General features: G+C 34.6%; 2 protein-coding genes and 1 long non-coding RNA gene across 3 annotated transcripts; 1 reads left to right on the top strand and 2 right to left on the bottom strand.

Annotated features, from left to right (window-relative positions):
* Positions 1–2443: 2443 nt before the first annotated feature.
* LOC131939895 (uncharacterized) lies at positions 2444–6532 on the bottom strand. Its single transcript, XR_009386490.1, has 4 exons — positions 6431–6532; positions 3700–3786; positions 3417–3579; positions 2444–2610 (listed from the first exon to the last, which is right to left on the bottom strand). It is a non-coding gene; the product is annotated as an uncharacterized LOC131939895 (long non-coding RNA).
* A 4997-nt stretch (positions 6533–11529) lies between these two features.
* On the bottom strand, positions 11530–12362 carry LOC131939565 (apoptosis regulator Bcl-2-like; the record flags this gene model as incomplete). Its single annotated transcript, XM_059297961.1, has 2 exons — positions 11530–11643; positions 11958–12362. Coding segments are annotated over 2 exons (519 nt in total), but the record flags the coding sequence as incomplete, so codon positions are not given.
* A 1025-nt stretch (positions 12363–13387) lies between these two features.
* LOC131939558 (apoptosis regulator Bcl-2-like) lies at positions 13388–14220 on the top strand (the record flags this gene model as incomplete). Its single annotated transcript, XM_059297948.1, has 2 exons — positions 13388–13792; positions 14107–14220. Coding segments are annotated over 2 exons (519 nt in total), but the record flags the coding sequence as incomplete, so codon positions are not given.
* Positions 14221–15753: the final 1533 nt, after the last annotated feature.

Genomic DNA, 15753 nt, shown 5'->3' with positions numbered 1-15753 from the left:
GCACCATTATGAACATCTTTATTCGGCGTTCACTTGGTGTGCAATACTTTTTTCTATGAGATTCTATTCTATTTTAAAAAGTTTAAGTATTTAAAATGGATTAAAAATCATAACTAGATCTATATCCCGAGTTCCCATCCCCTGTTGTTTTATATAAGAATATTCGAGAAAGTTTAGGGGATATCACTCCCGGTTTATTTTTATTACTTCCACATTAATTATTATATGTTACTGTTCATAAGTGAAATAGAACAATGTTAAGATTATTTATATTATTTTCTAATTAGTCTATGATCTCTCAAAATCACTATTTTTTGTTTTTGTTTTTCGGTGTTAACAGATGGTGAAAATTTAGAATTACAGTACAGAGAATGCTGTAACTCTCCGGGCGCGGACGCCTGTGAAAAGCGTGTTTTTCGGTGGTGGTTCTAATTACATTGCCAATGTGTTTTCTTAGAACTATAAAAGTAAACACCACTTGCCGTACATTTATTTGCATCGCATTGTATTATTGTAAGTTATGGAGTAGGATCTATTTATGTGACTTAAATAAAGGCTTCTTTGGGCGCGGACGCCTAAAAAAGCGTGTTGTTTGGTGGTGATTCTAATGTTGTGGCTGTGGTTGTGTTGTGTTGTGGTTGTGATGTGTTGTGGTTGTGTTGTGGTTGTGTTGTGGTTGTGTTGTGGTTGTGTTGTGGTTGTGTTGTGGTTGTGTTGTGGTTGTGTTGTGGTTGTGATGTGGTTGTGTTGTGGTTGTGTTGTGGTTGTGTTGTGGTTGTGTTGTAGTTGTGTTGTGGTTGTGATGTGGTTGTGATGTGGTTGTGGTTGTGGTTTTGTTGTGTTATGGTTGTGTTGTGTTGTGTTGTGGTTGTGTTGTGGTTGTGTTGTGGTTGTGTCGTGGTTGCGTTGTGGTTGTGTTTTTGTTGTGTTATGGTTGTGTTGTGGTGGTTGTGTTTTGTTTGTGTTTGTGTTGTGTTTTTGTTTGTTTTGTTCTGTTCTGTTCCAAAGTTGGTACATTTAAAAAAGATTTATAGTGGCGGAGCACGGGATGCAGCTAGTATATTATATATAACGAGCCGACCCGCAGCGTATCATACGCCGCTATTTAGTTGTTTTATTTTCTACTTTTCAGTAATTCATAATTTGTGAATTCGACAGTACCAATGCTGCCACTTAAAAATATTTGCTTTAAAACACTAAAACTCTCCTCCCCCCCCCACCCGTGAAAGTAGCCTTCTCTTAGTTACCTCCCCTAAGTTTAGAATAGTTTCAAACTAAATTATCTGCCCCTAATAGCCGTCACTAAACCCGATTGTAAAATGTAAACATTTAGAGTGAACTACAGCTCATCAGACCATGCGGGGGTGGGGGAGGTTGATTTATGCCTAGTGAGGAAGAGAGGGGATTGCAAGGCGCGTTTGCAGCTTGTTTTAAAACGGCTCGCAGAAGAGAATTATATATATAAATATTTATTTATTAATTTATTTTTTATATATTTTTTTCAGGGGTAGAGGGGGAGGGGGGCGTGACACCATTAAGTTCCGCACCGGGCGACACCCGACCTAGCTACCCCTCTGCATGGACCAGACCAAACAAACAAAAGCCATGGCACTCAATGATGAAAAATGAATATTGGTCTTGTCTTACGTTATAGAATGTGAACATGTCATGGAGTTCCATATAAAAGGGAATATATTTTCTTAAATGAGCGCCACAGTTTTTATTTTAGTAATGCTAGCTTTATGCTTTAGCAAGGTTACACCAAACTAAATTTTGTTTTTACTTTTGAGTGCCCTTTTTACTTTCTCGTATATACGAAGTATAGAGAAAGTCTTGTAATCGTGCAAAAAAAAAAAATCGAGATTTTTGCAAATCTCGACGTTTTACACCTCACTGATACGGAAAAACATAATTTTGCAATCTTGTCCGTATGTCTGTGTGTCTGTCTGTCTGTCTGTCTGTGTGTGAGTCTGTGTGTAAACACGATAACTTGAGTACCGTTACAGCTAGGTTGATGAAATTTCATATATAAGTATTTTATCAAAATCGTAGATCCGTATCAACTTTTTAGCGATTTTCGATAAACGGAAGTGGTACTTTTTCTACTTTGAATTTTTCAAAAGCCTATAACTTGAGTACTATTTCAGATAGATAAATGAAATTTCACATGTAAGTAATAGATCTAATTCTCTACCTTCTATCAAATTTTGAGTAATTTTCTTTGACCGGAAGTACTAATTTACGCTATTTCCGATTTCTCAAAAAACGCAAGTAAATTTATAAAGTACTAATAATATTGCGCAATATTATGCACATTTTGTTTCGGCGTTTGTTTGGTGCGCAATGTTTTTTTCTATGAGATTCTATTCTATTTTTAAAAGTTTAAGTAATTAAAAATCATGTCTACATTCCAAGTTATATAAGAATATTCGAGAAAGTTTAGGGGAGATCACTCCCGGTTTATTTTTTAGCGTGGTAGAGTGAGGCAGTTGCGCCATGGCATGATTTCGTCCCTTTGTGGGCCGCACTTGTTCATGTATCTTTTGTGGTTAGCTGTTAAATCTTGGCAACACATACTCTGGCAACGGATGCTGTCGGTGCATGGTTCACCTGCAAGGTAAGACAGGTGTGCCGTTATACATCGTGGTGATCAGGCGATCAGGTTATCTAAGGCTATACAAGAAAATTGTGTCTGAAGATGTCGTTAATGTTCACGTATTTCTCTATTTCTCTCTCTCTCTCTCCCTCCCTCTCTCTCTTTCTCTCTCTATCTCTGTCCGCAACATTTTTGAGGCTTTGTGATCATTATGCTCAGCGTTGTATGGAAAACTGGAAGATAGGAACTTAAGTTGAAAGTTGAAAATAATATGTTGGACGCTTTAAATGTAAAAACTAAATTCCAATTTTAGAATATTAAGAAGAAATGAACTATTTCATTCAAATTTGATTTAGATCTATAGATCTACTTATCAAGACGTAGGCTATGAAATGTAAACACTTTTCTCTGCTAAAAGTGATATAAATGACTTTAAAAAATGACATAAATACCGTTGAACAGCCGGGTTTGCAACGACATTATTTAAGTTGCCTTATTTTTTCTAATAGGTATTGGTAGTCTATGTTATGTTAAATGTGTCGGATTTTTGACTATTTAGTTATTTCATTGCTTTGTCGCTAATATCGCTCAACGTGTAGTAAAGCACATTGCGTTTTGAACAATAACAATTTTTATAAAATATTTTTCTCAAACAAGTATAACAATAAAACATATAGGTCTATAATTCACGTGTAACGGTTACCGACGGCTAGCGTAACATAAATGAGAACTAAAGGAAACCATACAAATTGAGAAATGTGAGAAACAGAAAAAAGACAACTTATCGTCATACGCACTGATATAAATGAACTACACTCACCGTCCGATAAAAGCGGAGTGCCATCCGCCTGGTCAAGTCGCACATTTCTGCAGAAATTTCTGACGATTAGGTTTCCGCCTATTTCCTGACGTGACGTCAGACAGGTTTCGAGTGAGTGACAGCAGTGCGTGTCCCTACCACACGTCTGGCCTGTTGATGCACACTGTGGAGGGGAGTAGGGGAGGAGAGACGAGGACATCGGATTTTCATTTGATTAATTTGTTTAGACAGACAGACAGATAGACAGACAGACAGACAGACAGACAGACAGTGAGTGTCTTACTCTGCTGTTAGCTCCCTCCACCAGCATCAGCACTACCAATGCGATCCCAATAACAACTTTAACCATTCTTGCTGTTCTCCGATATATCTGTCAATATTTTGATCAGCTTAGTTATCAATGTTCGAAACACATCTATGTTTAGTAAAGCATTATTCGTGTTTTTGGACCGTTGTTTGCTCGACTCCTAATACAAAGTTCTCAATGCTAGTACTCCGTCTCGAGCACCGTATGGATGTCCCTGGTGGCTGACCAAAAAACTGACCACATTGTTCAAAATGTGCAGGGTTTACACATAAAAATGAATTCTACTTCATATCTATACAGGACACAAGCGCATCAGGAGACACATTACTTATAAAGTATTTTTAGATGCAGCTGTCCATTTCATGTATGAGTTTGGATTTTTATGTGTTTATAAGTTTTGTAGCCGATTATGCAATGTAATATATATATATATATTAACTATAACGCATTTTTTTTTTTGGAAATCCAAACAACATTACAACGAGTGTGTCAATGTTATTAATAATTTATTTTTCAGTGACAGGTCCATGAAAATCGACGTTTTCATAATAATTACAATAGAGTTTTGCTAGATGTAATACCTAACCCATATCGCGAGCGGTGAACGGAAAAAAGTCACAGGAAAAAAAAGACAGAAAAAAAGTCACAGTTTTTGTTAGGATAAAAAGTCATAGAAAAAAAGTCACAAAAGAAAAATTTTATCGGAAAAAAAAGGCTCAGAAATAAAGTTACAGAAAAAAAGTCACAAATATATTCTAAGAAATATTTTGATTTAATTGTTCATAATTGTAAAATGTGGGGTCTTTATTAATGTGCTTGGTAATTTTTTTTTTCAGTAGCATATTTGTAAACTTTAAAAGCATTATGGTTTATAACACTAAAAAAATAAAATATTGTAAGGTAATGTAGCCTACATAGTAATAGCAAAGTCAACATAATCATATGTTACGTATTTAGTTAAATGCACGGTGGAAAACTATTGTAAAATAAATTTGGACTCATCATTGTGTTTGCATATGTTTTTGCTGTAGGTATTATGTTGGTCGACTTCCCTCAGCCGGCTTTGTCCGGCCATATTGTGTTTTGTTTACGTTTTGCGTCAATCACAGCTTTTGAACCGTGTCGGCTTTCTCTTTTGATCCTAGGCTTTGTTATGTAAAGAGCGTGATGAATGTGGTCAGTAAAGGTGGTTGAACTATTGTTGTGATTAGTTGAGGATAGCAATTCACATTAACTTTGTCTTTATTCTATTTCACGCTAATTTTAAGTTAATATTTAAAAAAACACGATTGAAACTAAGAAGGTTCGAACATCATATTATATTCTATTAAATATTATATGTAAAAAAGAATTACAGTTGAAACCTACACACTTTATAATTTTTGTATTAAAATCTTTTATGTGTTATAAATATTACTATATGTAAACAAACCACGCATACATATCTAAAATGATTACATTACATTTAATTAATCTTAAGTTGATTAGCGTAATAAATATAAGTATTAACAAAATCCATGTAAATATATATTTGTGACTTTTTTCCTGTGACTTTTTTTCCTGTGGCTTTTTTTCCTGTGACTTTTTTTCCTACAATCATCGCGAGCCTGTTTGTTATAATTGTAATCCTTTTCATATGAAGCTTATTCAAAAACAAATTATCAAACACACTTTGGGATATTAGCATTATCGACCGGAGTTGGCGTGGCCTAACGCTAGACTTGGTGAATGCTAATGTGAAGTGCACGAGTTCGGATCCCTTGATCGAACTCCCCTTAAGTTTAAGCCAGGTGGTAAACTGCACAGTGGGAGGAAGTATGTGTTACATTAATTAAACAGACGCAGTTCTCTGAGCTAACTTTAGTACCTGATACTACCTTTCGTTAACTTCCGCATAAATACACAGTAAAAGAACTGAACATTCAAGGGCCGTAACGATGCTGTACACAATACAAGTTAAGTAACAATCACTAACGACATAATGTAACAATATGGTACCATGGGTGAGAGAATTCTTAAGCATGCCCCAGTCTTCCTCGGGCACGCAACATGTGATAGTGTTAAAAGCTAACTGCACTTCAATTGAATTGTAGTCTATGCCCTATTCTAGCTAGAAATTGCCAATAACTATACCATTTGTGATTGACATCCTATCTAAATAAAAAAAAAATTAAAAAAAAGAGCTGTTTTGTTAAAAACCCTACCAACTTTTTAAATAGATCGATTTCACTGGAAGAGCCACCCCAACTCTTATTGATATATACTAACATATACGTATATAAGAGAAATTTTAGGGGGAGCTTAACCCCGCTTCACTTCATCCAGGGACCTTTTCGCTATCTTCGCTGTAAGGGGCGGTTTAGTATCTTAACTTACAGAGATGACTTACATATAAGCTATGACATTACTTAGCTGGTTTGTAACATATTTTAATGCTTTTCTTAAACAAATATATTTAGCCGCATTTATAAAAAATTTTATGGCTGGTAACTTTCATTGCAAAAATGTTATACATAAAGTGTGTTGTGCTCTACTGTAGCTGTAAATATTAACAGCTGGTAGTGGTAGATGGTTACCCCCGAGGAGTCATCTAAGGGTAAAGTATGAAAAGCATGGGAAGAGGGCACAATTTATCAAATTTATCGGATGTTATAGGAATATCTGTTTAGACAAAATATCAAGCGATGTGAAATTCTTTCCTACTCACCAGTACCGTCTATTAAAGATGAGAGGTTGAGCAACGAATGTTCAGGGATGTACACAGGAGCAGACGATCGAATACTCTGTGATCAAATGAACTCACTACAACAGTTATAAAGAGCTCAATCTGGCCAACACCTGTTACATGAGTTGCGTGTAAGTTGAACCAATCACTAACGTGGTAACTATGGAAGTAATGGCGGTTGAAAGCCTGAGACAACGCCCACATACCACGCCTACCATGAAGTACATTTTCAACCTTTTTGTAGCTGATGGAGGTAACTCAATCCCAAAAAAACATAAAATTGGTTTATCAACTCAAATCAATATCAGAATTTCTTCCAGGCATCTCTTCCGTGGAAGGGGGGGGGGGGGGAGCATGTGAATTTATGCACATTTTATTTGGCGTTCACTTGGTGTGCAATTCTCTTTTCTACGAGATTTTATTCTATTTTTAAAAGTTTAAGTATTTAAAATGGATTGAACGGGATGGCGCGTGTCTACTAGCGCGGAGTAGTTGGATAAGACTAACTACTAATCTGGTCAAACTTTTAATTCATTCATAAAAAATTAATCAGGCAACCAATTAAGTCAAATTTAATGTCATGTTGCATTGTCTTCATGTCTTGAACCAAACGCCAACGTTGAAACTGTCAGAAGTGTCCGAAATTTCGCTCTGGCGTTTCGATCTAGACAGGCAGACAGACTGACGAGGAAGTGAGTTAAAAATAAAAGCTTGTAATAAAGATAAAATTAAGAATCGCATGCCAAAACGACAAAATAATAAAGACGTAATTGACGTAATGGATATTTGAGACAACAAATTAAAAGCCTTATTTTATTTTCTAATTTAAGAAGTGAATGTAGATGAACAAATAAAATAGCAGAAAAGTAATGTATATGGTATGCGTCATTAGCAGGATTAATGTTAGAGTTATTATCTTTTTTATTTCAAGTTAAATTTCCGAATCATGTTATGGATGACAATCCGTTTTCAATTATTCTTTTCGTCATAATAATTTTGAAGTTGTGGTGGTTTTTTTTTGCTTTTGGTTTCAGTTTAGAGAAAAAGAAAACATTATCAACCTAGCGGCCGTTGTGTTTCCTTCAATGGGCCATCTATTTAGTGTTTAAACATTTTCATTTTAGCACTCACCCACAACACAATCTACTCTCTTGAGTTTACATCGTTTTATACATCATCAACATACACACCACAATACTGGCAAACAACATCAACAACACGAACACGCCACTCATATCAACACCACACTGCCCGCCATCATCATAATATTACACTTTATGCTCATCAGTAGTATAGTAGGTCCCCTTTGGGTATCATTTGTGCAGACATGTTTATATAGTAAAATATTGAGCAGCCAGAGCAGACATGTTATATAGTAAAATACTCCAGCTGGAGCAGGTGCTCCCCTCCTCCTATTGTCTTCCGTGACGGTCCTTTACGGCCGCGACGACAAACAATAGAGTATCGATTTTTTTTTTTGAAAGAAATGTTTAAATAGTCATTAAAATAATTTATTCAGCTAGGCTTGCTTTACAATAGGCCATATTTCTCATACAGTTGATCTATAAATAGCCGTTACTATTTACTATCAGTCTGTTTTTGTCCTCTGTTTTTTGTCTAGTCGTGTTAATTATGTAAAGTGTGATTGCTTTATTTGTTGTGGCTGTTTGCTTTGTTGGCTTTTAATATTTACATATGTTGTAATCACAATGTTTTCATTGTTTTCATTGTTTTTTTAATTTATTTTTTAACCACCTTTTAACTTTAAGGTTCTATAACCATCATTTTGACGACCACTTATATATATATTTAAATACATTTTGTTTATATTTTTTTATAATTTTCTAAAAAATATTAATATAGAAGATAAACAAATAATTTTTTTTTTCTTTCTGTGATCTCGGCATATGAAGTGATAGTGTGTTCATCACTATGTCCAACCGCCTTACTTTCCCTAACGTAAGTTAGGTACCCATCAGAGTTGGGTAGACTCGGGGACAGTCTACTGTCTTTGAACCTGGATTCGAACTCGGGACTTTTGGGTTAGCAGTCGTAAGTTTTACCACGCTGCCCCCTTCATTCATGACTATATAAGTTCCTATTGATTTGGTCAGAATAATTGTCAGGGGCACAGTTATCTCTTTACTAAATAAAACTAATATAGAAACGAAGGCAGAGTCGAATTTTTCTAGAACAGTCTTGTTAACAACCACGAGTAGCGTCCCGTAAATTTAGGATCCCAATGGTTTAACATAGAAATGACACTAAACACCCTTGGTGATGTCTTTGTAAACAAAAAGTCGGTTAAGTTTCAAATCTCAAGTTTTGTAAACGTCTTTGTTTAAGTATTTACATTGTTTTATGTAGGTTCAGAAGTATTTCATAGCGACAATGGAACAGTGTCCGTGCGCGTTTGTTTACATTTAAAAATACATATCGCGTGCTTTGCGCGCGTCTCACGACGTTTTAAGTTTTCCTAGTGTTTTTAAAACAGCGATTTCTTTCTAAAATAGTGACCAGGGTCAGACATCAAAGAGTATATTAATCAATTATCATTAACAATTTAAAAAGTAATTTAGGATGTCAATGGTTTAACATAGAAATTACACTAAATACCCTTGGTTATGTCTTTGATTTTGTAAACAAAAAGTCGATTATGTTTCAAATCTCAAGTTTTGTAAACTTCTTTGTTTAAGTGTTTACATTGTTTTAAGTAGGTTCAGAACTAGGTTTATTTTATTAACATAAAAGTTTTGTCTTAATTAAAAATAATTGTCAGACTAAATAGCTAATTAAAATGATCAATAGCAGTTTGGTTTAATAAGTAATATATGTGTTACACCAGCGTTAATCTTAGAAAAAATATTTTGATTGTTATGATTATAATTGTTTTTTTTTCCAATTGTCTTATTAATACTCGGCCCTACGATTTGTGAGATAATGACCAGCATGGTATATATTATATTTATATACACTGTTATTATTTTTTTAAAGTCATCACTACCCCACTGAAACCTCTTAAAATAAGACCATTTTCCTATGATCAAAATTTTAGCTCAAATCAGTGAGAAATAAATCGGGTCTAGCATATATTAATCCAACTGATGTCGTTTAGAAGAAAAGCTGTACCTACAATTAAATTTACTGAAAGGTTTGCTTAAAAGCTTTTATCAAAATGGTTGTGCACTTTTACTTGTAATAAGTTATAATTTTTTACTTTTCATAGATATGTATTGAATTAGTCCATTTTGATTATGACTTGTTGTCCTGGCGTTGACATTTTACACTTTTTTTTTTTTTTTTTTTTTTTTTTTTTTTTTTTTTGAGACTCACATATACACATACATATACATACACACACACACACACACACACACACAAATGAAACTAAAATCAAATCACAACAAGTCTTGTTTATTTTTATTAATTTTATTTTCCCTAAGCCGATAAAATACTATGGTATAATATTTACAAGCTTGCAAAACATACACGCGTCATTCACTCTATGTATTTTTTAAGTGCAACGAAGGCACGAGACCGCCTTTTATTGTGTGCCGTGAGCACAATACCCATTGTATGGGTATCTGAGCATAGGGCAATAGCTATACCCCAACGCACATGGGCGGTTAGATAATAAGCGAGGTAGCTTTTCCGCGGAGCAAGCTGTGAAACAGGTGAAATAAAGAAAGTCGCTTTTTTTGTATTTTATGTCTCAATCAGGGTGGCGCGATATTTTTTTTTTCTCTTTGTATCCGTGTTGTAAACAAAATGAGGAGGAGAAAGGGTAGTGACCTACCCTCCCACCCGTGTGTTCCATGATGGCAAACACAATTTTAAATGTGTATTTGTTAGGTTTTAGTAGCGATATATCTTCTACTTGTTTCTTCCTTGTGACAGCATTAGCAGGGGAGACGATTCGTTTCAGCGGAGCGAGTCGTGCGTCATTTAAAGACATCAAATAGGGTAATGTTACACAAGACAAGCTTTTAGTACTCTGTTGAAATTAATTAAAGGGAGAAAATCCTAAAAAATATTTACTAATGTCCCTCTGGTGTAATCTTTACAAGCTAACAAAACATACGCCGTCATTCACTCTACGCATTTTTTTAAAGTGATACGAAAGCACGCGGCTACCTTCCATTGTGTACCGTGACCACAATACCCATTGTATGGGTATCTGCGCATAGAACAATGAATCAAACAGACTGTGTCGGAAAAATACTTCCACACAACACCCTTCTCTCGAAGAAGACAATTTATTTTTAACTTCACGTTGAGTAATTTTTTTTTTTTTTTTTTTTTAAAAGTGTTTTTGGTACGTTTTAGTAGCGAGATATCGTCTACTCGTTTCTTCCTTGCGATGTCATTAGCAGGGGAGATGATTCGTCTTTTACAGTGAGCTAGACCATCTCTTTTCCAAGTGCAACGTACGCGAAATAAAGACACTAGCTTTTGTATTTTATATCGCAAGCAGGTGACGGGATATTTATACATCTGCTTGAGCGTTATCGGCGAAATTTGTTTTAAACATTATTAATACGCTAAAATTTTAAAATATTATTGTTTCATACACCGATCTCAAGATAGAGTTTTTAATCAGATCTATTATTAACAAATATTGTCATTTTAACACACTGCGTAACCATCAAGTTGAATCAACCACACCTGATGTTACCACTCGTAAAGTCAAGTCTTCAAGACAAAACACTGATACTAAACAAGACATTAAACTGAATTATATGCCACTATGTGATACAACTAATATTATCTTTGCAATGTTAAAAGAGGGGGTATAACTTGTATTGAGTGTAGATGTATAGTGTTTAATATTTAATACATAGAACACAGGACAAAAAAAAAACAGATTTACATCACCGCAACATCCGACATAAGGGTTGGGGTGGGTACGGGGAGGGCGGAGGAGAAGAAAAAAAAACACCATAAAATGTATAACGCTACAAATGTTTGGCTTTATTCAACGACTTAAGAGTAGAAATGTGCTATAATTTTATGTATGTCTTCATTGTAACAGTCACCATAACAAATGATTAAACTTTATGATTTTTTTTGTGTGCGAGAAATGCTACCAGTGTGATTGCACCAAGTCCTGCCACAGACCATTTAATTAATATTTTAAAAGATGCCCAATCTCTCTGACTTTCAGTGCGGCGTGAATAAAACTCAACCAGACCTTGCTGTAGAAGATAAAAATAAGAGAGACTCAATTTCTTAATTTCTCTATCTTGAAGATGGGTAATCAGTATACTTTAAAGTCATGGGGAGAGGGGTGATAAAAGATGATAGAGATAAAATATAGCTGTAGCATACATAACAATTATCCTAAACGCAATATGCATTCTAATGAAAACACAGCACATAAATTTGAATTAATCAATATTCTGTTGTTCAAATGTATCAGTTAAAACAAGTCAATATACTGATTTAGATTCTTCTTAACAGGTGATATAAATTTGATATTATGATGTATGCAAATAGAAACTATTCTTACCCATTTATCATTAGACGTCAACCATGCTTGTAAGTTAGTGTTGATATATGAGGTAACCCATTCAACAACATTATCCGCCAAATGGCTTTTATTATGTACGAAACAATATACCACAAAGCATCCAGCGAAGCCTAAAAGCGCCACAATCCTGCCCCAGTTAACACCATCAGAGAAGGTTTCATCAACTATTATTTTAAAAGTATCATAAGCGTTGTTATCAGTAATATTAAGCTGTTCAATCAAATCATTGAATCTATTTCGAAATCGTTCCTCAAATTCATCACCAAGATTACGCATTGCCGCTTGGACAACATTTGGAGTAACACTACGTTGTCGCCCATCATTTTCCCACTGAAAACCTTCCTTCGCTACTCGATGTTTGATATAATCCACTACTATCGAACGAGTATTATAAGATTCCATGTTTTCAGACAATTCACTCGAACTTAACACATCTGTTTTTAAAAAACCATCTCAAACTTTAAATAAGATTCATTTATATTACACAAAAACAAAAATACCTAATTCAGCAAACAAACAAAAAGTGAAGACCTTTTGTTATTCGTAGCAACTAAATCGCCAACCAATCTTACGGCCACCTGCATAATCGATCAAATTATAGAAAGAACTTGGTAAAAACTAAATATGATATGACGTTAGCATACATATCATTCAATCTATCCATGTCCTACCACAGTAGACTGTCCATGTCCTACCACAGTAGACTGTCCATGTCTTACTACAATAGAATGTCCATGTCCTACCATCATATTTAGTTTTTACGTCATTATGTTGGTGAACTTTAAATGTAGACATTTTAAACGGTGTGTCATTTAACACGACGTACTATAACGTTGGTGTTTTTTAAAACTTGAAGTTTATAATCTTAAGCAAATTTTTACTAAGGTGATCAAAAATTAAGATGACAATGCAAGATATAGAAAAAACAAAATACATTGAGTGGTAAAAATAAAAATTGTAATTAGACGTAATGTATTATGTATAAGTAAACCTTCTTAAATTAAAGAAGTTCAAGTCAAAAAGAAATTAAATGAAAACTGTAATACTAAAGCGAACATGGGCAGGTAATCTGCTGCATGACTAAGATATATATTCCTCCTTCTTATAGTTTCATTGCCTTTTTTGGTTGAGGTCTGTAAGCATAGGTAAACATCGCCATGTTTTTAAATTTGCGATGCAAACCAAGTTCTTTCTATAATTTGATCGATTATGCAGGTGGCCGTAAGATTGGTTGGCGATTTAGTTGCTACGAATAACAAAAGGTCTTCACTTTTTGTTTGTTTGCTGAATTAGGTATTTTTGTTTTTGTGTAATATAAATGAATCTTATTTAAAGTTTGAGATGGTTTTTTAAAAACAGATGTGTTAAGTTCGAGTGAATTGTCTGAAAACATGGAATCTTATAATACTCGTTCGATAGTAGTGGATTATATCAAACATCGAGTAGCGAAGGAAGGTTTTCAGTGGGAAAATGATGGGCGACAACGTAGTGTTACTCCAAATGTTGTCCAAGCGGCAATGCGTAATCTTGGTGATGAATTTGAGGAACGATTTCGAAATAGATTCAATGATTTGATTGAACAGCTTAATATTACTGATAACAACGCTTATGATACTTTTAAAATAATAGTTGATGAAACCTTCTCTGATGGTGTTAACTGGGGCAGGATTGTGGCGCTTTTAGGCTTCGCTGGATGCTTTGTGGTATATTGTTTCGTACATAATAAAAGCCATTTGGCGGATAATGTTGTTGAATGGGTTACCTCATATATCAACACTAACTTACAAGCATGGTTGACGTCTAATGATAAATGGGTAAGAATAGTTTCTATTTGCATACATCATAATATCAAATTTATATCACCTGTTAAGAAGAATCTAAATCAGTATATTGACTTGTTTTAACTGATACATTTGAACAACAGAATATTGATTAATTCAAATTTATGTGCTGTGTTTTCATTAGAATGCATATTGCGTTTAGGATAATTGTTATGTATGCTACAGCTATATTTTATCTCTATCATCTTTTATCACCCCTCTCCCCATGACTTTAAAGTATACTGATTACCCATCTTCAAGATAGAGAAATTAAGAAATTGAGTCTCTCTTATTTTTATCTTCTACAGCAAGGTCTGGTTGAGTTTTATTCACGCCGCACTGAAAGTCAGAGAGATTGGGCATCTTTTAAAATATTAATTAAATGGTCTGTGGCAGGACTTGGTGCAATCACACTGGTAGCATTTCTCGCACACAAAAAAAATCATAAAGTTTAATCATTTGTTATGGTGACTGTTACAATGAAGACATACATAAAATTATAGCACATTTCTACTCTTAAGTCGTTGAATAAAGCCAAACATTTGTAGCGTTATACATTTTATGGTGTTTTTTTTTCTTCTCCTCCGCCCTCCCCGTACCCACCCCAACCCTTATGTCGGATGTTGCGGTGATGTAAATCTGTTTTTTTTTTGTCCTGTGTTCTATGTATTAAATATTAAACACTATACATCTACACTCAATACAAGTTATACCCCCTCTTTTAACATTGCAAAGATAATATTAGTTGTATCACATAGTGGCATATAATTCAGTTTAATGTCTTGTTTAGTATCAGTGTTTTGTCTTGAAGACTTGACTTTACGAGTGGTAACATCAGGTGTGGTTGATTCAACTTGATGGTTACGCAGTGTGTTAAAATGACAATATTTGTTAATAATAGATCTGATTAAAAACTCTATCTTGAGATCGGTGTATGAAACAATAATATTTTAAAATTTTAGCGTATTAATAATGTTTAAAACAAATTTCGCCGATAACGCTCAAGCAGATGTATAAATATCCCGTCACCTGCTTGCGATATAAAATACAAAAGCTAGTGTCTTTATTTCGCGTACGTTGCACTTGGAAAAGAGATGGTCTAGCTCACTGTAAAAGACGAATCATCTCCCCTGCTAATGACATCGCAAGGAAGAAACGAGTAGACGATATCTCGCTACTAAAACGTACCAAAAACACTTTTAAAAAAAAAAAAAAATAAAATTACTCAACGTGAAGTTAAAAATAAATTGTCTTCTTCGAGAGAAGGGTGTTGTGTGGAAGTATTTTTCCGACACAGTCTGTTTGATTCATTGTTCTATGCGCAGATACCCATACAATGGGTATTGTGGTCACGGTACACAATGGAAGGTAGCCGCGTGCTTTCGTATCACTTTAAAAAAATGCGTAGAGTGAATGACGGCGTATGTTTTGTTAGCTTGTAAAGATTACACCAGAGGGACATTAGTAAATATTTTTTAGGATTTTCTCCCTTTAATTAATTTCAACAGAGTACTAAAAGCTTGTCTTGTGTAACATTACCCTATTTGATGTCTTTAAATGACGCACGACTCGCTCCGCTGAAACGAATCGTCTCCCCTGCTAATGCTGTCACAAGGAAGAAACAAGTAGAAGATATATCGCTACTAAAACCTAACAAATACACATTTAAAATTGTGTTTGCCATCATGGAACACACGGGTGGGAGGGTAGGTCACTACCCTTTCTCCTCCTCATTTTGTTTACAACACGGATACAAAGAGAAAAAAAAAATATCGCGCCACCCTGATTGAGACATAAAATACAAAAAAAGCGACTTTCTTTATTTCACCTGTTTCACAGCTTGCTCCGCGGAAAAGCTACCTCGCTTATTATCTAACCGCCCATGTGCGTTGGGGTATAGCTATTGCCCTATGCTCAGATACCCATACAATGGGTATTGTGCTCACGGCACACAA

The sequence above is a fragment of the Physella acuta genome, unplaced genomic scaffold (assembly GCF_028476545.2).
Source record: "Physella acuta isolate Inbredline_101_S28 unplaced genomic scaffold, ASM2847654v3 ptg000019l, whole genome shotgun sequence".
NCBI lineage: Eukaryota > Metazoa > Mollusca > Gastropoda > Physidae > Physella > Physella acuta.
This window is presented reverse-complemented; position numbering and strand designations above follow the sequence as displayed.